Raw genomic sequence first — 22,610 nt, 5'->3', positions numbered from 1 at the left:
CTGAACTAAATAATTAACTGGCTCTCTCGGGCCTAAAGAAAAGGGGCCCTTGGTTTGTGTGCAGTGATTAGGCCTACTTGAAGAAGAATAAATGATAACAAAGTACTTGTTTAAGTCACACGTTATTCTTAGATTACTTTTGTGCTTGTTTTCTTTCTTGCAAAATAGCTTTTCTCGTGTTTTACCCTATTAATGGCTCCTGGTGACAGGGCAGTCTTCCAGTCCAGGGGGAAGAGCAGTCACCATGGAAAGTCCCATCACTTTCAGCATCTTCCTGAGAAACAAAGCAAGCAATCTTGATGTTTTAAAATGTGTTGGGATCTTACACTTTCAACAGAAATAGACACAATTTTCAATTTTTGATAATGATAAGGGGAAGACATCAAACCACTAAAAGTAGATATCTTTCTTCTAAGAGTCTTTCAACTAGTAAGTAGTTTTATTAATCCTTCCTAGTAGGGGTTGGCAAGGCTCTGTAGAATGTCACTCTCTCTAGTTAACTTATTTAAACACTGTTATTTCACAATAGGCCATCTCACTTTTTTTGCTGAAAGGCGATAATATCTTTATCATGGTCAGTTCATAAACACCCACGCACAGGCAGAACCCTCCATGCCTGGCTGTGCCTCTTTGGAGAAGGGCAGAAAAAAGTCTTTCCCAGGATGTATTATTTTTGACTCTTCAGATGTAAGACAAAATTGCTTAACACTAAAGGAAAAAATAGAGATTGCTTGCTTCAGTACAATTTGGAAGGTTATAAAATTTGAGCTAAATATTGACGTTTGCTTTGGCTGTTTTTGTCTTCTCATTGGCAAGTGTCAGACCATTTCTATGAACCTGGGGAGAATCAGTTTCTCTGTGTGCAGTGGACACATGGAAAATACACCCGTTTAGCATATGTTGTTTATATTTTTATTATATTTCAGTAATACAAAACATGTGAATAGTAAATTTAATAAATAATTAACCATTCATCAACTTCTCTCATTCTGTTGTATCTTCTTTCGCTTAAGAAATAAAACATGTCAGGTACTTGAGTCCTGTGAGGTGGTACGTGCTGGTAAAGGCCCTGGCCACCAAGCCAGATGACCCGAGTTGATCCCTGGAACCCACATGATACAAGGAGATAACAGACTTCCAAAAGTTGTTCTCTACTTGCCACACTGTGGCATGAGCATTCACATATGTGTGTACATACATACATACATACATACACATACACACTACATAACTCTCACATATAAACAAGAAATAAAATATTGTTAAGATTTTTAATTGTGTATGTATGCATGCATGCATGTGTATTTGTGGTACATGTGTATTTATGTACATGTGCATGCAGGTACATATGGAGCCCAGAGATCTTGGATCCCTGTGGAGCTGGAGTTGTAGGCTTGATGTGGTCCTAGGAATAGGACTTAGGCCCTCTGAATGAACACTGCATACTTGGTAGCCATTGATCCATCTCTCTAGCCTTCATTTATTCTTTCACCTGCAATTATAAACTATTCAGAAACATGTCACATAATTCTGCATTTTTTACATGACATATGACTTATTCTTCAATTTACTTTCAGTACGAAGGAGTACCAGTATTGCAGTATATAGCTGTAGGCCTGTTCCATTGATTATTATAAAGAACTCCATTATTCCAGTTACATTAGATTTGTAAATCCATTCCTCTTTTCATGGGCATATAGATTGCTTCTACATTTTCTGATTGTAATAGCCTTCCTGATAGTATTATGACTTTCCCCAAGGAGACATGGAAGAGATCTCCTAGGAGCAGATTTGCTAGGCATTTGCTAGTTTCTTGTAGCTGCTGAGAAAAGTTCTGCTAACTTCAAATTTGTGGTGATTCTGGTAGGACTTATTTTTTTTCCCTGGGTCTTCAACAGAGAATTCTTTTATTTTTCCTTGTCCAGTTTGTAGTGAGCACGCTTACACCTGGGATTATGATCTCTCTTGGGTCATAAAGCTCTCATGATATGTGTCTGTCTGTCCCACAGTTCTAAGTCTGTCTGATTCTGCTTTCCTTTCACACTTTTAAGATTCTCTGGTCAGAGAGATTGCCTGATGGATATAGGGGCTTGTCCAGGGGCCTGACAATCCTGGGTCCCACAGGGTAGCAGGAGAGACCTGACTCTTGACAATCATCCTCTGGTCTTTATATGTGTGCTGTGGTACATGTGTACCTGCACTCACAGCAAAATAAGTAAATAAATAAAAATTAACAAAAAATAATGTTAGGTGTGGTGACTCATGACTACAATCCCATATTCAGGAGTCTAAGCCAGGAGTGTTATTGTGACTTTGAAGGCAGTCTGGGCTACCAATTGGAATCTAGGCCAGCTAGAGCTATATAGTAAGACCTTATTTCAAAAAAAAAAATGCCAGCAAATTAACTCACAACTTGTGAATGCTTTTGTCCCACTTGAACAATCCAGGACAGCCGCCCTAATCTGGAAGTCATTTTACTGGCAACTTTAATTCCATCTGCAACCTTAACTCCTCTTTGCCACATAGATAACATATGCACAGATCTGAGGAATCAAGGCAGAACATTTGGACAAGGTCTTTCTCTGCCTGTCATAGGATGCAGACCATTATACATCAGCTAGATTGTCTCCACAGCTATTCTAAGTGGTATATGAACACTTACTCCCTGAAAGTGCATGAGAGATTCATTTGTTCCACATCCTGCCAACAATGGGATTATAAGACTTTAAAATGTTATCCAGTTTGACAGAGAGACTGGGTAGCTCGCTATGCAGCTTTTCATGAAATTATTGGAGCAGACGTTTTCCTTTTTGCCCATGACCAATTCCTTTCCTGTTTTCAGCCTGCTATTGTTTTCTTCTGTTTTATTATTCATTTAGAGATGTTCTTCAAATATTTTAGTTATACATTCTGTGTTTTTTGTTTGTTTGTTCTTTAGCATTACAGTGCTTTCTCCAAGCTTGATCAATTTTTATACTTCTATAGGGTTGCTATTTTGGCATACAGATTTTAATTTCAAAGTTGATGAAGTCTGTCATGTTTCATTTGAAGTCATGAAATTTTATTTTTTGTTCATTAAATGTTTGCGTAGCAGAGCCAAGTATAGTTTTATAATTTTTCTTTCTATCTAAACACATTTATATCTTTTGAGATATAACAACCTAAAAATGCCTGATTAATTGGGTTATCTTGGTTTTATATAGATTTTAGCTGAGAACTCTCTTATGCAAAGATTTATGGGTTTAAGGAATATTGCTGCTAGAAAGAACATTGAAGATGATCTGATCTGGTTTGAATCTGATGCCCAGAGATATAGCAGCAGATCTAGAAGTATTGGCAGAGAAGGCTGTACACACTGGATTATGTTTTCTTTATTGCCGAGGAGTTGGTCTTTGAGTTGAACTTTGTGTGTGCGTGTGTGTGTGTGTGTATTCCTGCATACAAATACAGGCATAAAGACTAGTAAACTACCTCAGCTATCGACCCTTGCCTTACACCTTGCTTGACACAGTGGCTCTTTGTTGTATTTCTGTGGAGCACAGCAGACTAGCTGGTCCATGAGCTTCCAGAGTCTTCTGTCTGCCTCCCATTTCCATGCAGGTATACTGAATTACAGATCCAATGTTACACAGACAGCTTTGCATAGGTTCTGGGGATTCCGACTCAGGTCTTCATGCTGGCACAAGTGCTCTTCCCCATGGAGCCAGTTCCACAGCTCCTTGAATCGACATTTCATGCTACTGGGACTGGGTAAAATAACGACTGCACATGTATACCCATCGAAGTAAAATGTATCAATGCTAGAAATATTAATATAGAGGCAATGGATTAATTAGCCCCTGACTGTCCAGAAACAAAGGTACATAAGAGGTGAGGGGTCATTGTCATTGTTACTCCTGAGAAGAGGAGAATTGTAAAATAAGACATAAGTGTGGTTGAGGATCAATCATGTTACCTCTTGGATAATCAGTCCCAAACACGCTTCTCTTGTGGACTACATTCTGGAAGGAAACTTAGCCTAGCAAAATCCTTCAACTTCCTTGTATCTCCAACAGTAATTGAGCCACTCCATGGCCCTCCACCACCCTCCTGATGGATTTGTTTCCCCTATGTCAGTTATAAACTCTTTAAGCTCAGGGATAAAATTAAGTACATTGCTGATGCCCAAAATAAGTGTCTCAGGATTTTTTTTTCACTTCTTTTTCCTTAAAGGAGTGTTGGAGAGGAACTTAAAAGTGAGTGACAGTTGACAAAGATGTGGTTGCCTGGCAACTGGCAATTTAAATAACTAGGAGTTGATATGATTTACTAACCTGATAAACAGCAAGAACTTTAATATACTCCAAAGGACTGCTACAGATGTTGCATTGAGCTATTTATATGTGTTGATCTATCTCAATCTATTTTAATATATGCGTGTGTATATATATGCAGATTTTTTTCCTGCAGAACAGGAATATGAAAGCAAAAGTCTCTGTCTCTTCCCCTATGTGACATTAATAGAAGTTACCTTCAATGTTAATTGTTTTCGATTCTTTAGGTTTATACAGATTTTTAGTTTCAAAGGAACCTTTCTTGCTCAGAGGGAATAAATATCTTATGGAACTGCAGCTGATGTTTTGAGTTTTAATATGGTATTTTAAGTGAGTTATTGTGGTTGTCTTACTTTCTCAAGTTTCATCACTTAAACTTTTCTCCATTTGTTGACATGGACTGGCTGTTGCTTTTGATTCTTCATAGAAATAATGATGATTAATAAGACCAACCCAAAGTGAGTCAGCTTAAATGATTGGCCTGTTTTAGGGGTCATTGGGCTTTCGATGCTGTCTTGTGCCAGTTACTTTTCTAGGGCAGATACTTCATCCTCACCCGACCCCTCTCCCTGCTGGCTATCTTCAACATGGTTCTTCCAAGGGATGGTAGAAAAGCTGCAGCCACTGTATACCCAAATAGCATAGTAACCCAGTGAGTATTCCTTCCTAGAGAGAGGTTGGAACTGTTATTTTGCATATAAATTCCATATAGTATATTTAAATATTCAGTATAAGATTTTACCATTTTGTTGGCCATAACAATGTTGTTACTAGCACAGATCTTGAGCTAATTTTGAGGACTAGTTTGAACTTTTCCTGGGGGAGGGTGGGTGGTCAGGTCAAGTGTAGCAGACAATGATGACTTTGACAAATACTTTATGATACAGGAATACACAAACATAGTTTTCTAACACAATAGTTGGGGACATATCTAGATAATTTTAAAACTGCTTATTGAAATGATTTACAAATTATCTGGGTAGGTAAGACTTGGGGAAAATTGGGCTAAGAGGACATTTTTGCAAACTGTGTGTGTTTTTGTATAAAACCAGCATTCTAAGTCTGACTGACAGCTTTTTCATGAAACTTCCCCTCTTTTAATCACAACACCTTTCTCTGCATTAAGGTAGGTTGTGCTGTCCTAGTCCTTAGAAAATGAGTGTTGGCACTTTGTGGTGGTAGAGACAGTTTGTAAAATAGAGGCCCTGTCAGAATGAAATCACCCAAGTATTGAAAATGGTGCAAACATTTTATGTATCCTGTCATTCATTCCTACTGTTAGGCCTAGCCACTTCCTGGTGAGGACAGGGATGGTTAGAGTGGTTGAACCAATTGCCTGTAAGCATGGAACAGTGAAATCAGAGGTGGAGTTTCTATTAAGGTCAGTCTGTCCAAAACCTCGTGTGATTTTCATTGTGTTTCTACTTTGTTATTTTGCTTCCCTCATTATTCAAATGTATTTTCCAGTCCTGTTTGCATTTATGTTTAATTGTAATCCTGTAGAAGCTTTAATCAACCAGCCAACTAACCAACCAACCATGCTGTAAACAAAACAACAAACAATAAACAAAAACAAACAAAAGCAACAGCAAAAACCCCAAATTCAAGCCCCTCTCATAAAAAAACAACCAAAGATATTTGCTTCTGAGCTTATCTCAATGTCTTAGATAAGTTGAAAATCTTCATTTACAGAGGGGCCCCGAATCCACAGCCTGGGAAATCCCTGGTGGGAAATCTGTGTGGTAGGTGTTCAGAAGCTCATTCTAAGCACAGGCTAGATCACTGCACGGCTAAAGCTCCTGTGATAAATCCAGTTCACTAAGTTGCAATATCTAAGTCAGAGTTACTCTTAGTGGGAAAGTAAATATGATGTCTGTGCAAGAGAGGCAGGCCTGTCCTCCTCGGTAGGTCGAAGTTCAGAGAACCAGATTTCTGAGATGACGATTCATGTGATTCATGTGGCTCATATTAGTGCATACAGGGCTTGTAGGTATTTCCCAGTGTGTTGCTATATGCACAAACAGGAGATCTCTGTAGGAAACAGTGAGTGTGGGCAAGAAAAGAGCCAGGGAGGGGTAGAATTAAGCTAAATCTTAGGCACATAATAGCCTGGGAATAGACAAGAGGATGAAGGGTGGGGGGGACAAATGTTGTCGGTTTAGCTCATTGGTTAAGTTGGGTTCTTCAGGCAAGTAGGTGTCACAGTAACAGTCTGCTGAGTTGGAAGATGTCTTGGCACAGCCTCTCTCAAGGGTCTCAGATGTCGGCATAAGGAATAAATCATTGAGGAAAGCCACTGCTTGAAGCCACTGTGGCTTCAGTCTATGGAGTGTGGTGTGCGTCTATGGTTTATTTATTTACTTTTTTTTGTCTTAGGAGCATATAACACGGCAGGCCAGAGTGGTGTTGGTGCTGCCTTAAAGTTGAATGGACCACTAGTTGATAGAACACTGAGTAAAATGACCAGCAACTGCACCCAACATAGACAGGCATGGAGATTTGAGAGAGAATGACCTCCATAGCCTCATGTGTTTAAATTCATGGCTCTCAGTTGGTAGAACTGTTTGGGAAGGATTCAGTGTGGGCTTGCTGGATGCCAGTGTCACTGGGGGCAGGTTTTGATGTTTCAAAAGACTTGTGGCTCTCCCAGTGCTCTTTCTCTGCCTTGCACTAGGGCATAAATCTCTAGTTCTCAGGTACTGGTTTTGCACCATGTCTACCTACCAGGCAGCTGCCATGTTCCTTGTAATTTATGGTCACAGACTCCAACCTTCTGAGATTGTAAGCTCACAAGTAAACTCATCTATACACTGCCTTGGTCATAGACCTTATCATAGTAGAAAAGTAACTAAGGTAACAGGCCTGAGGATCTATTGAAATTCCTAAAGTTGTCTGTGACAGAAGAAGAATAGTTCTTCATGGAAGGGGAATGTTCTCCACATGAGAGAAATAGACTACACAGTTTTCTTTAAATTTCTACAATGTGATAGCTGTTACTAGCTTCCTTAAGTTTTTTTTTTTCTCCATTTACACTCAAGTGATTTTTTACAATGCAAGTAACATCAATGAAAGATTAAAGCGAGCGTGGTGTATTCACAAGCAAAGGATAACGCAGTATTTTCCTTTAGAATACACATTTGTCTTCTAAAAGAAAGACAGCAAGGGAAAAAGCTTGAGTAATTAGATCCTTTTGTCACTGTAGCAGAGGGAGATGATTAATCACTGTGCCACAGAACTGTGCTCCGCAGCAGGAGGTGCCCTGTGTCACTCTTTGCTCTTAGAATGGATCTGACTTGAAGTAAAGTACAATTTGTATACTAATGCTAATAATAGCCAATCTTTTGGGTATGTTCCCCTTCGCATTACTTCCTATTTTTTCCGCTAATCCTCAACATGACCTTGTAAGTTAAATAATTCATGTTGAAGCAACTGAAACTCAGAGAGGTTAATTGACTTCCAGACCACCCTGCTAGTGAGACATTTCACAGGACCACTTTGCTGTGTGGAGGCACTGTCAGATCTTCATGAGGTAAGTCCCAGCATTAAAGAATCCTCAGGCCCCCAACCCCTTAATGTACACAATATTGGAGCTTAAAAAGAAGATCTACAGCACTGTAAATTACAATGATGGATAAAGGTCCTTTGTATTTGGCTTGCTGATCATAGCCTGTGCCTCTGTACAGGAGAGGTAGGGAGTAGACCAGGGGAGCCAGATTCTTTTAAGCATGCTTTATGGGGCAATTTTCTGCAGCAGGAGGTTATAGTGTCTGAGTTACAAAGCCCTCCTGCTGTGCAGATATCAGGGGTTGTCTGTTACAAGTTCCTCCACTTCCACTGTCACTTCCTGTTCACATTCTATTTTGGACTTCGGTCCCTTGTGCATTTACAGGTAGATAAAGTGCTCTCTCCCTCTCCCCTTCCTCTTCCCTTTCCCCCTTTCAGTCCCTTCCTGTCTTCCTTCTTGGTCCTCTGTGTCTAGCCTCTTTGACTTCACTGGAAAACTAAAAAGGGACCCGTACATCCTGCAGTTCCTGGCCCACGTGAACCTCAATTTGATGTTTCTGATGGCGGACTCCTTCTTGTCCAAGGAAGAAACGTGCAGATATGGGTCTTCAACTACCAGCCAAGAAAAACTATGGAGTGAAATGTTTTGATAAATTTGTATTTATTATAATAGGGATTGTTGAGGGTATAATATGGGAATTGGATACCCTGGGGACTAAATATGATGTTTTAAAATCTCAGGGCTACTACAAAAGATCTATTTTTATCAATGCAGGTACTGTAGTTGGCAGGATTTCTTCTTCTGAAACGAAATATCTAGCAGGCCATTTCTGATTATGTTGTGTATTTTTAGATGTTACCATTGAGTTATATTTATAGTATAGACTACTGAATCCTATCTTAAATATGCAAAATATATGCATAACTAACCTCCCAAGCTGTGTTCCTTGCTCTATATTACACCCATAATGTAGCCCATGTTTAAGTTGTTCTCCCAAAGTCTTGGAAAGAAGCTTAGTATTTGCTTGTCAAATGTACACATGGAGCGTGTGTGGGGCGTGTGGCCCTCTGCATACTACATCCGGCTCATAGCTAAGCTTGAAGGGTAAAATTAGGAGTGCACAGGTAGGTAATGAGGTCAGTGTCCTTGCACAGATAAAACCTCAGACACCAGGGATGAGGATGAGCTGAAAGGAGCTGGCCTGCCAATGTTGTCCTTGTGTCATGGACCCAGAGTACTCAGTGTGGGTTGTAGCATTAGAGAAGGTTAAATTGCAGACTGAGGCATTGCTGTGGCACTTGCTAGTACCAGCCTCCAAAGCCCCAAAGCCCCAGACTCCCCACTGTTCTGTTTCTCAGGACAACATAGGTCATGCTGGAGCTCAGTCCTTCTTTCGCTGCCAACACTGGAAGGGACAATTCTCAGTATCCCATTCTTCACTGGTGATATCTGCTTTATTTTGAGGCAAGGTAGAGCTTGTAAAACCTGTCTGATAGCAAAGCATACTCCTCCCCTCCTGGGGAAGGAAAACTGTTGGAGGCTGATAGGAAGGTAACACATGGAACCCTTCTAGCAATTAGAGAAATCACTTCGATTGAAAGGCCTATGGAATAGCCCTGCCTTGTACAACACATTTCATAAGTAACTTTCAGCCATTGTCCTTTGTCTCCGGTAGCCCATGAAGGCACTCACACCTCAGGGTCTACTCTTCATGTATGATAGCACAGATTCTAAATTTATAGTTTTCATATATTTCATCAAATCGAGAACTGTCTTATAGTCCTTCAGAATTGTATATTAACAAATTGAATAAACTATTTTGTCCCAACTGAGATAACTCATGGTTCATACAGTTAAATTTTTCCTACTCTTCACTTATTCATCAACAATTTATTGTGTACCTGCCCTATACCATACACTGTACCAAATACAGGCAGATAAGAGATTAATGTAGTACAATCCCTGAACAGAAGAAGCAGCCTCATGACAGTCAAAAGCACTGTACCTATGTAGGAGGCACCATTATTGTCTAATAGGACACAGTGAGAATGTAGACAAGGAAGCTATTTACTTGAGATGGCTGAATAAGAATTCTCATGTGGATCCATGCCATAAGAGGGAACCTACCCCTGACACTGTCTGGAGGACCAGAAACCAGAGGCCAGATGGCTCAGATACCTAGGACAGATCCAAACAAAATGGGAAAATGTCAATGAAATGATGCTTAGTGATATTCTTCTATATTCATAAATTGGTACCTAACTCAACTGTCATCCATCAATTGATGGAAACAGATGCAGAGACCCATAGCCAAACATTAGGAGGATCTTGGGGAATCCTGGGGAAGAAGGAGAGGAGCCAGAAGGGTCAAGGATACCACAAGAAAATCCACAGAATCAACTAACTTTGACTCACAGGGGCTCATAGAGACTGAACAGTCAATCAAGAGTCTATATGAGTCTAGCCTAGGCCTTCTGCATGTATTTTATAACTATGTAGCTTGGTGTTTTTATTGGACTCCTAATAGAGAGAGTGGGGGCTCTTTTTGGTGTATTTGCTTGCTTTGGGGGACCCTTGTCCTCTTACTGAGAGAATAAATTAAAAAAGAAATAACCTCAAAAATAACCTTAAAAGAAAAAAGAAAAGAATTCCCATGTTAATATGACCTCAAAGAGTTCAATGCAGGAAGGAGAGAAAAAGTAGTAGTGGCCTTTGTAGAGAGAGGTGTCCAAACATGGACATGCAAACGATTTCTATGGAGGGTAATGAGAACCAGCATCTAATAGCTTTAGTACCCCCATACTGCTGCACAAACTGGTGTGTCCATTCTGGTTGGCTGATGCCTGAGCCCCTATACTAGCTAAGCTTGTTGGGCTTCTGGCAGGTATACACCATTCTGTAGTGATTTACTTCATCATCCTGGGTTCAAGAGGCAATGGTCTAGAAGTTCAAATATGCTACAGTAGTAAGGATATTTAAGTCTTTCTGCCAACTTTAAAAAAAATGTTGGGTTTCATTCTAGTAATAGTGCCAGATGGCCTGAAGACATCGGTTTTATATGTGAGGAGAAGAAAGAGAGTGAGAAAAGGATTAGAGTTTTGAAGGGACTTGAATGTCACTTGAGGTTTTATGTCATCAGATCTACTCATTCATTTATCATGGAATCAAGACAGAAGACTAGATCAAAAATCCAAGTAGGAGCAAAGAATGAAGTGTCAGTTAATCAGAAAGAGAAGAAGGTGGAGGTGGATATGAAAAGAATTTCCTCTGTGTAGCTCAGGTTGGCATAAATCTCACTGTACAACCCATGCTGGCTTTCCATTTGTGATTATCTTGTCTTAAACTCTCAAGGACTGGAATTGCATATGTACCAATTTTCCCCGTGATAGGAAAGTGTGTGTGTGTGTGTGTGTGTGTGTGTGTGTGTTAGTATGGCTTCATGTCTTTGCTGGTGCACATGTATGTGTGTGTACTTGCATGTAGAAGCAAGGATGTGTTGGTTGATTTCAGAAGTCTTCCTTGTTGCTATCCATCTTATTTACTGAGGCAGAGTGTTTTGCTGAACTTGGAGTTTGCCAATTTGGATAGAGTAGCTTGCCAACTTCTCCCAGGGATTCCTTGTCTCCAGCAAGGATTCCAGGCAGTCTGGCACATGCCTCTGCCTTTTTCTCTGGATTCTGGGCTCTGGACTCTGGTCCGCATTCCTTTGCAGCGGGTGATTTAATCCACTGAGCTGTTTCTCTAGCAAGTGAATACTTTTAAGAGTGCCATGCTTTACCTTTCATGATCATCTTTGGGAAATTCAGAAAACAGAGAACTGAGGTAGAATGTCAGGTTTCAGTAATGGGTGGTAATAAGCCTGGCATACACTCAGTTGAGTAGGCATCACGATCCCTTTCTTAGAGTGGCTGTTCGGGTTCTGTGACATAACTGCTGCAGTTCTGAGTTATTTCTTTGAGCCTGGTGCACTGATGTAGTGGGTTTGCTCTACCAAGAAACTCTCTGTGCAGCTCACTTGATAATCAGAGTCAGCGTAAGGCGCCTATTATGCAGAGGAGGCAGAGATGACGGCTCCTCTGCAGAGAAAAGGACTTGTGGTGGAGTAGACTTGACTATGCATTGGACTTGGAAATCTGGGAAAGATAAACTAGAGATAAATAGAAATTGTAGTAGCAGTAGTAGTAGTAGCAGCAGCAGTAGTAGCAGTAGCAGTTCTTGTTAGTAACATAGGTTGAAAAAGCATTCTGATTTTTAGTTTAGTCTGTAAGGGGCTAGAAAGGTTCTTTAACATAGGAGACCTGCAACTCAGTGGATGTCTCCTGAAACTGATGACTAGGCAGATAATCTGCATATGTAAACAGTTCTGAGGTGATGACTGCACCTCTTTGGGAGCTGGAGAGACAGCATCCAGGGTGAGAAGACCAGCCCCTCTATTGCCAGGAGGATCCATGAACAATACTTGGAATTCTTTAAGCTTTGGCTTTAATGGGGGAATATCAGATTATTCAGTGTGTCCGAAGGACTGTGAAAAGCCAGAGAGCACACTCCAAGTTTAAGTTCTTTGTGACCAACTTGCATCATTGTTATTGAACATATGAGTAGATTGTTAAAAGACCCATGGGAAGATCATACAACAGGGAAGGCCAGTGATGCGGGCTAGGGCGTTGGATTGTGTCAGAGCTGACCCTTCCCAGTGGCATATGTAAACTAAAATGTTGAAAACGTATCATGCCCTTGGGCTACCATCTACCTTGTGTCAATTTTAAGGGATAAAGGAGTCATAGCAGTTTTGATTTTATTACACAATGTTATTTTATTTTTTTAGAATAAACCAATGCATTTTAGAGACTAATATTCAAATTAATCAAAACTACTAATTGAAATTAGATATCCAGTATATGTTCTGATAATTTGCAATTGTGTTCTGTTCTCTTTATATTTTGGTTATCTTCCCATTTAAGGGACAGTTTTATATTATTCATAATCCACTCTTATGATAAGAATGACAAAAATGTAGGAGAAAAACTTCCACATTCTAGTCTACTGGTCTGCAGCGCCATTGGATAAAGAACTGTGGGAAGAGCTGAGAGTAAAGAATCCATTCCCCTTGAAAGCTGTTGACCGTTGAACCCTTGTAGAACTAAGCAAATAAAAGCATTCTTAATTCCATTTCAATTTTGTCTCTAAATGGTGTGGATTGGAAGCTGGGGAGACAGCTCAGTTTGTAAAATGCTTGCCCTAGAAACCTAAGGGCTTGGATTGAGATTCCCAGTACCCATATTTAAAAAAGCAAAACCAAAACAAACGTAACAGAGGCACAGTGACAGAGATGATAGCATCCCTGGGGTTTATGGACAAGCCAGTCTAGCCAGCCACCCAGTTATAGCTATATACACACAAATACATACACATGCTTACACTGAAATCACACAAAGGTATAGATACAACTGCTTCTGTAGCCACTAGGAGAAGGAGACATAGCCAGCCTCTGAGGTAGCCTTCCTTATACCATTGTATCAACCGTGCATCACTGCACACGCAGTTCAGTATTCCCCGAAACAGTACAGGAGAACTCTTTAAATGACTATATTCCAGTACACAGCTTTAATTGTAGTGATAACTTCAGCTTAATGCGGCTTATTGGAAATGAAAGTGCAGTAAGTGGGAACCAACGCCTAGCAACACAGAAATGCCTTCTAGTTTTCTGTAAAACATTTAAATAATAATGCATTGGGAACGTCTCAAAGTGTGTTATGATTAGGCAGTTATTTAAAAGGTTGAAGGTCAAAGAGAGTTGCTTAAAATTTAAAAATATTGACATTTCAAAGCTAGATTCTTGTTTTTATGCCAGATTCGCTTGGTACTCAAGTTATGAAGTCAGAAACCAATGGTTATGTACTTACCACAATCAGCCTGGTACAGACAGTTGTTATGCATGTTTTTTTGTGGAAGTGGGTGACAGATGTTATCACGTTAAGCTTTTGAAAGTTATCTGGAGAGTTGAGTTATATTTGTAAATGTGTAAGTTATCAGTTGTACAAAGGAGTACTATAGAATAAAAACATGAAGAGGGGGAAAGACAGCCCACGACTTTGATGTGATTCGAACTGCTTCGTCTGTCATCCCTGAAGCTTTCCTGGTCCTTGGTTGTTTTTAGTCACTTATTTACATACCTATTCTTTATTTTTCTTATGAGCTAGAGTCTTACTGTATAGCTCAAGTGTTCTTCAGTTTGTGATATTCTTGTTTTTATCTCACAAGCTTAGGGACTCAGCAAAGTTTTAAAACAATATTTTCAATAATTATTTGAGAATTTTATACAATTTATTTTGATCTTGCTCATCTTATTCCCTCAACTCTTCCCAGACGGTCGGTCCCTCATCTTACCCTTCAAACTTCATTCTCTCTCCCTCTCTCTCTCTCCCTCTCTCTCCCTTCCCCCTCTCTGTCTCTTTCCTTCCTCCCTCTCTCACTCCCCTTTTTCTTCCTGCTCTTCTTTTAAAAACAAGTAGACTCCAATATGTGCTGTCCAAATACTCTTGGGTATAGGGCCAGCCCTGGAAAGCGGTTGATCTACCGTGGGCCACACTCCTAAGGAAAACTGATTCCCCTTCTCCTGGCAGCTGTCTGTTCTTGCCTGGGTAGTACTTCATAGGCACCTTTCCGCTCCATGCTCAGATTTTTTCTGTCTTTAGCTTGCACAATTCTTGTGTACGCTGGCACAACTGCTCTGATTTCATATTTTCGACTGCCTTGTTATATCCAGACTGTTTCATGCAGTCATCCATTGCCCCTGGCTTTCACAGTATTTGCCCCACCACTTCTGTGATGATCTTGGAGCCTCACAGGGAGGAACATGATATAGTTGTCTCATTTAGAGATTTGCACTTCAATGTCTTTTGTTCTCTTCATGTTCACTAGCTGTAAGTCTCTGTGCTAATTGCCTTCTACTGCAAGAAAACCTTTCTCTGGCAAGAGCTGAGAGATGCACTAATCTATGGGGCTAGCAATCAGTTGTTAGGAGTTGCCTTAATTTTGAGTTTGTTTAGCATAATATTTCTAGTGGGTTTTTCTTTAGGGTTTATGACCTATCTAGCAACAAGTGCTTGGCCCTGATAATGGTACCAAGTAGGGTTCTATCTTTTGGAGTGGGCCTTAAATCTAGAAAGTGGTTGCTTCCACATTAATGCCATGATGCACCTGCAGGGATATCTTGCCACCAATTCTTATTGTAGCTCACAGAGTTCAAGCTGAATAAGAGTGGTGACTTCTATAAACAGTAGGCACAGTATCTTTTGGAAACATGATGGCTAATCAGTAGCATGAGACTTCCAGGTCAACACCAACTTTATTTCTCTATGTCCTATAACTCAAATGCATGGTATTTTCAGCAATGTCTTCCTGTCAAGTTTTGGGGGGAGGTAAACAAGAGCAGTGCTAATAGCTTGTAATATTTGGCGGTCTCTGGGACCCCAGTGGCCACCAGTTCCAAAAGAGGTATCTTGTTTCTGGTACTAGGCTTTTTATTTGTTAACCTGTATTGTCTAGTAGGGGTAATGTCCCATGTTGTAGGGTAGCTGTATTTAAGTTTATTTAAAATATACACACATACATATGATGTATATTTATATGTATTTTCTAGGCATCTATTACAGTAGTGGGTTTTTACATGATGTCTTCAGAATGCCATTATTAGTTTTCCCTCTCTATCCTCCCTGCTTCATTCTGCACCCCACAGCCTATTTAACCTCTCTGTTCTGTCATTCTCCTTTTATGCTTGTATCACGGCAGTGTAGCGCTCATCTCTCAAAATTCTTCCCTCTCTATGATCTAGTTTCCTATGGCTACCCCAAACAAAGCACACATATATGAAGATTCAAAACCAACATCTATGTATGAGAAAACATGCAGCCTTTGTCTTTCTGGGTCTGGGTCATTTACTCCAGATGTTTATTTTCAGCTCCAACCCAGGCTGTCACTGGTATTCAGAAATGTATTCATAGCATTTATGAGACGTTTCAGGCTACATTTGCTCATTTAAAGTAGTCTATAAAGTTAAATCCTAGTACGATTTACTGTCTTATTTACTTGTATTGAATTACGAAGCAGAAATCATCTTGATGTTTTTCATCTGCAAACTGTAGTGATGGGAGGTGGTGGTGGTGGTGAGTAAAGGCTGAGACATAAAAATTATTTATTAGTTTAGCTCTTGTAATAACTCAAATACAACGATACACTATCTAAGTGCAGCGTCTCTGAAGATCTAGGAAGGTGGTTTGACTATAGGAAGCTTGACATTGAGATCTTCCATTCAGGCGTCAATATCAGAATGTCCATTTTTTCCTATATATATAAAAAAAGATTTTGCTCTGCATTTTTTAAATTCTTTTATAGGGATGTTACTTTCTTTTTTAAAATTTATTTTTATTTATATATATGTTTTTTATTGGATATTTTCTTTATTTACGTTTCAGATGTTATCCCCTTTCCCCATCACCCCCAAACCCCCCTATGCCATCCTTACTCCTCCTGCTTCTATGAAGGTGTGCCTCCACCCACCCACCCACCCACTCCCACCTCCCCGCCCTCAAATTCCTCCATACTGTGGCATCCAGCTTTTACTGATGCAGGGCCTAAAGGGCCAGCCTGGGAACACACACGGAGGGATGTTTCTTTCTTACTGATATAGGAATCACAAATGTATTGATTGTGCTGGTAAAATGAACACATCAGTGTAACTTCTGAAAAGGATTTGCCAAATGTCCGTTTTTAGTGTTATTAAGTCTTCGTACTTATCAAAGCCCGCAGAGAGTGTGACGCTGTCTACATAGGCATGCTGTTCTGCTAGGCGGCTTTAATAGCTCATTAGCATACTTCTACTTGAGATCTTTACAGCATTAGCGGTGTTCTTGGTGCTGTTATATGTTTCTTCAAAGAAGTATGTATTTATATCCAGCTTTATACTTTCTTGCAAAAATAGCAATAACACTTTCAAAATACTGATGGGAAATGAGTCTCAATAAATATGTGTGTTTTCTTGAGATAGAGAGACAGGATTCTCAGAGCTCCAGTACCCTCTGTATAATATACTGTAGGTCAGATCTATTTTAGTTAGATGCTTACTAAGTGCAGTTTAAAAGTTTCTTTTTTTTTTTTTGAATTTTGACTTTCCAGTAAACAGTTAGGAAAATGTCCTTGGAATGGCTTTTTCTCTAAGTGCCCGGACGTGGGAGTGCATTCAGACGCGAAGCAGAAAGCCCCTTAAATTCCCTTTGCGGAATCAGTCCATCCAGTTAGTGGCACTCCTAGAAAGAGTGTCTCTTACTGCTTTTAACAGGAACAAGATTGCGAAAGATTTCAAGAAGTGGAAAATGTAATGGGGATTTTCTGGTCAGTCCTATGGCTCATGACTTCTTTGTTGCTTTTTTAGGCCATTAATTTTTTCCTCCGCCAACTGGTTCTTTTTCTACAAGTAAATATTTGACAATAATAGCTAAAATGCTATGTAGTGAGATATTTATATCCATAACTCCAAAAACCAATTTTCAGTTTCTGTAGGAATGGAGATAGCTGTGAAAGGGTGGATTGACATCCACATGATGTAACACGTGAAGTCCATTTTCACTCACTGGTTCCTTTTATTCTTATTGGTTCATGTTCTCAGTATCCCTATGCTGCAAGCAAGATAGACATTAGCTTTTGTCCCCTTTTCAGTGCTGGGGATCAAACCGGGGGCCACATATATACTAGGCACACACTACAGCACTGACCTGTTAACCCCAGTTTATATTGCTTGTCTATTGCTAAAGAGTGAGAGAAGTAAGAAGTTGGCATGACTCTCAAAGGCCCAAGTCAAGTTGTAACTGAGCTGAATCCTAGAAGTCAGCTCTCTGGTTTTCAGTGTGACTGACATAATCTGCATATTACACAGTATGATTTTCTCATATTCTAGGTTTCTTCTCTGCCATCGCCACTTGAACAACCATTGTCAGCTGAGAGCAGGCTGTGACTCTACATCCTCAACCATCAGCCCTTCTGATCCCCACAATGAGTTCTCCAGTGCAGCCAGGTCAGTCCTGTTACTTTGAGAACTGGTAGCGTACTTTATTTGGATGATTATGCTTTGTGTTGCTTGAAACCAGGCAATTGAAATAGTCAAGGAACCATTTTTTCATGAAGATTAAACAATAGAATAATATATTTTGAATTTTACATTCTATAGTTAATTGTCTATTAACCTAGTTTACTTTCTGAGTAATTTCATTTGCATTGTTGTCTGAGCACTGGGCGCTGATTCATCTGTTTCTAAGCGAATGTTGAGATTAAATTATGTGCAGTTATAAAAAATATGATGCAAGAGTTTAATTCATACCCGTTGTCTTTCTATTTGTTTTTAAATTGTGCTGTCAGACTTGGGAGTCAGTTTATGTACTGACTCCACCTCCATCTCTTTGACACACAGGAAGGATATTTTTCCTCCCCACCCTTCTTTGCTGCCCCTCCTGTTTCCTATATACGTATTTAATAATAATCTCAGCACCTGCTTCCTATGAGACCAGAGTGATGTGTGGTTTAGTACCGCTGTGATCAGCCAACACCCATGCCTCCAGGAACAGGGCGTTGCTTTTAGAGCAAATATGATCCAAGATTTGGGAAGACGGAGTAGGGTCAACTACCACATGTTAGTCACAAATAGACTGTAAAAGCATTTTCTGCTTTAGTCATTATAGGAGTATTTATCTCAGTATATTTCTGTGACACAGTGATACATTCGAGTTACCTCATTCTCTAGGTCAAAGACAATGTAATATGATATTTGGAGCTCATAAAAGCAAACCATTTGCCAAAGCTTTTACCCTCTGGAGTGCTGCACCTAGAGCAACTGCTCTTGATTCCCACAGTCTTCTCAGCCATTCTCCATGCCTGCCTCCATTAGGCTGTTGATGGAAAATTATAGGAAAGTCTAACTTGATTGTAAAGGATGTGAAGATAGTCCAGAGTTTTGATCATGACTGCGGTTTATAATTGGGGTTGGGTCATCTAGATGGACAGGTGAAGGGTTACCTAGACCTGGAACCTTGGATAGCCTGATGTCTCAGCACTCAAAGTTCAGCACGCAATGACATCTATCGTAGAGTTTGTTTGAATAAGACTTATATGAAGACCTTTTTTTTTTTTAGTTCATCTATTTGTGGTTGTTTCAATAAAAATGGCCCCCATAGGTCCATAGGGAGTGACATTATTTGGTGGTGTGACCTTGTTGGATTAGATGAGGCTTTGTTGGAAGAAGTTCATCACTAGGGATTGGTGGGCTTTAAGACCTTAGAAGCTCAGAACATTCCTACTGGATCACAGTTCACTTCTGCTGCCTGTGGATCAAGATGCAGAACTCAGCTCCTTCTCTAACAGCATGTCTGTCTGCAAGCTGCCTTGCTTCTTGCCATGACAGTAACGGACTAAACCTCTGAACCTGTGAGCCAGCTCAATTAGATGCTTTTCTTTGTAAGAGTTGCCATGGTCATGGTGTCTCTTCATAGTAACCCTAACCATTTGAGAGGGGGCTAACAGATGGTGATTTTTACAAGGTTCCTTTGGTAAGGATGCTATTGCTGTGTGTAAAACAAGATTTGGAATTGCAGATCTCAGTTTTTTTTTCTTTTTCTTCTCTCTCTTTAACCCCAAAGACCCTGTATTTTGTGAGTTGTGATGTTTACTACAGTGATAGGACAGGATTATTAACCTTTCTATTGAGACAAAATAATATCTTTATTATCTATGTAGCATTTAAATATGTGGGTATTTATTTTAATTTAAATTTAATATTTCAAAATTGCATAGTTAAAAAGGTACTTAATTTAGAGTCACCATAGTGAAATATATTTTTTTCTCATAGTAATATTTGGCAATTAGAGTAAACATAACCTGCCTCACAGAATGTTCATTTTATAATACTGATTTTTATAATATAAAAATATCCTCTGAGACTGCTCTATTTTAATGCAAAAGTTCTTGCCTATTATGGTAATTGTTCAATTAGAAGAAGTGAAAAAGTAGTCAATAAATAAGAAGCCATGAGGAAAGCTCATTTGATCTTAGGGCCACTAATATTTTCTTGTATATTCTTTATTTATCATATATGCAGATGTGCTTGACATTGTACAAAAGTCGCAATTAACTAAGAAGTATTTACAAATGAAATTCGAAAATGTCATCAGCATTGACTCCTATAGGTGTCATTTCTGTTTATTGCAAATAGTTCACTCTAATCAGAGACCTGGAATACAAAAGAAAGGAAAATGCTTTTGGTACAGTTGTCACAATGCTCTAATATTGTTCTAGCTGGTGTCCTGTTGAGATACACATCACTAGTGAGATGATCATTTCAATCAGAAGATGCTTTCCTTAAAGCTCTGAACAGAGAATTGAATTGGCCTTATGCAATCACCATCTATTTATTTTTCTTCCATAAACAGCTCTCAGGCTTGTGTACAAGACAGAGAAATAGATTCACTCCAGTGCTTCCAAAATTTCTGTAAAAAAGAGTTTTCAGATTATTTATATTTGCCTTGAATACTGGTCCTATAGTACTGTGAATTCTTATTTTCCCCTGTATAGATAATACACTCAGAAACATTTTTCTATCCATATTCAAATCCGGTTTGATATCAAAGAAAATGATTACTTTCTTGATCATGTATTCAGTCAAACAATAAGTACTGATTTTTGTATATAGCATTTGTTGGTTTTTATTTTAATCTTGCTACCCCAATAATGTTGAAAGTTAGAATTTTGGGGATTCTTTTGTGTGCTCGGGACTAAGGAGGGAAGTCTCTCTCCCCATGGTTGCCAGCTGATTGCTGCAGCTAAAGTAGTTGTCTATCCATTCAAAACTTATTGATTATGCACCTTTTGTCAGGTAGTATGTTATCCAGCACGGATACAGCTTGCTAAAACACGCATTCTACCTATGGACAAAGCCCTTTGAGTCAGAGACAGAAACAGTTAAAGTTTTGGCCCACTCAATGCCATGTGTATTGTAATGTAAGACTAGAAACCCATTTCTTCTGGACAGCAGGCTAGATTCCATATCTTTTATATGGATTGCCAAGTTTCAAAGGGAAAAACTTCAGGGCTCAGTTAACATTGTATTCACCCCAGATAAGAAATCACATAGATCTCTGTTCAAAATGTAGATTCCCAGACTCTTCTCTGCCAATGAGCTTTACCGTATAACTCCAGAGGGCTGGGAGTGAGATGCAAGATATTACCAAGTGCAAAATACTCTTAATTTGCCTAAAAGCCCTAATGATTCTCATCTGGCAGCATGGCAAAGGAAAAAAAAAAGGTAAGTTTCTTTTGTTAGCTAACATTATGGTAACCACATGAAATAATAGCTAGTCCACTGAAGCCTAGAGGAGATATATTTTGTGAGGAAAATTCCAGGGGCTTATGGGTCTTATTTGCTTTCTAGGACATCCCAGTTTTCTGAGGTAAGAGATGGGCCAAAGAGATGCTTACAGAGTCTCTTTGATTTTGCTTCAAGAGAAGTTTAAACCTGTATTAACACAGAAGAGATTTTTCGTACAACCTCCCAAAACTTAGAAAACATGTTTTGAGCCAGAATTGTTTTAAAAATAAAATAATTCGGTACATCAACCCTAAAATGATCTTGGAGTGATCTTTAATTTTGACAAATATAATTTTAATGCTATAATTTTTCTAGAAAATGTATTTATGAGAATTTTCCAAGCGCAGAGCCAATGTATCTGGCATCTTGAGAATTCTGAAGAGCTGTGCCCTTTGGGGCGTCTCAGTAGCTTTTTGAAGTACTGTGGCTATAGCCTTCTCTACTGTATCAGCTGATAGAATTTGTTGTATGACGATAACCTGTTCCCCCTTCCTCATCACTGGGAGAATACTTACAGCAATAACAGAACAGGTTTATTTATTCAAGCAAAAGCGTCACAGCATTCTTGTGAATGTTGTATTCTGTCATCTTCTCATATGCTATGCATTTATTCATTGGCAAATCTTGGGCAAAAAAATAAATTAGTGCAGGAATTTCCCTTCTTGTCTCTATTTTGCTAAACAGCTGTATTCCCTTATAGAAATGTAGAATAGATTTAACTAATGATCAAAAAGTTCTTTGAAATATAAATTGTTATGGAAATGCTAAGTAGCATAAACAATTCGAGGGCAAGCATTAATAAAAGCTTTGCCGCAAGCATCTTTAAAGGGAACTAATAAAGGCTTCACGGTTCAATTAATACAGCACAACAGTGAGTTTTCTAGAAGCATATGGGACCCAGAAGGCCTGCCCCTGTTTTTAAAATTTACGAACTCTTTAATGATTCACCACTTTCGCTCCAGCGCGTCACCCACCGTGGTGCCGTTTGGTCATTAAGCAGGAAGCTAAAACCAGGACAAAGCTGCAAACAAATAACGGAATGTTCAAGTGAGTGTTTTTCTTCATTTTTTTTTAACCAGTATGCTACCATAAAACTGAAAGCTTATGAAATAGAATCATAGCACAAATGAAGTAGGTTATGGCTTCCCTAGATACACACTAAAACTTGGCTTTGTAGTAAGATGCGGGTCAGTTCCTATTACATGAAGCACCAAGTAACTAAAATATCTTCAGGCCCTTAGCCAGTTATCTATTTCAAATCAAATTCAAAAGTATTCCAAGATAGTAAAATAGATTGGTCCATCGAAGGTTTTTTTTTTGTGACAGGATTTTTATCACAGGTTACAGTATTCATGGGAAGCATTGCTATAAATTTATTACTTAT

The 22,610-nt window shown here is 39.2% G+C and overlaps 1 protein-coding gene and 1 pseudogene across 4 annotated transcripts in view; one reads left to right on the top strand and one right to left on the bottom strand.

The window, feature by feature from the left end:
• Positions 1 to 22,610, top strand: part of Hdac9 (histone deacetylase 9) — an 818,562-nt gene that overhangs the window by 57,495 nt on the left and 738,457 nt on the right. For all 4 annotated transcript variants that reach the window (XM_028768862.1, XM_028768865.1, XM_028768861.1 and 1 more), the window contains one exon: positions 17,771 to 17,887. In XM_028768862.1, the coding sequence (XP_028624695.1) occupies positions 17,866 to 17,887 (22 nt within the window). In that variant the 5' untranslated portion in view covers positions 17,771 to 17,865. Of the gene's footprint in view, positions 1 to 17,770; positions 17,888 to 22,610 lie in introns of those variants that run through there.
• LOC114622357 overlaps positions 22,152 to 22,610 on the bottom strand; it is a 40,125-nt pseudogene continuing 39,666 nt past the window's right edge.

Source organism: Grammomys surdaster, unplaced genomic scaffold, assembly GCF_004785775.1.
Source record: "Grammomys surdaster isolate TR1022 unplaced genomic scaffold, NIH_TR_1.0 188, whole genome shotgun sequence".
Classification (NCBI taxonomy): domain Eukaryota; kingdom Metazoa; phylum Chordata; class Mammalia; order Rodentia; family Muridae; genus Grammomys; species Grammomys surdaster.
This window is presented reverse-complemented; position numbering and strand designations above follow the sequence as displayed.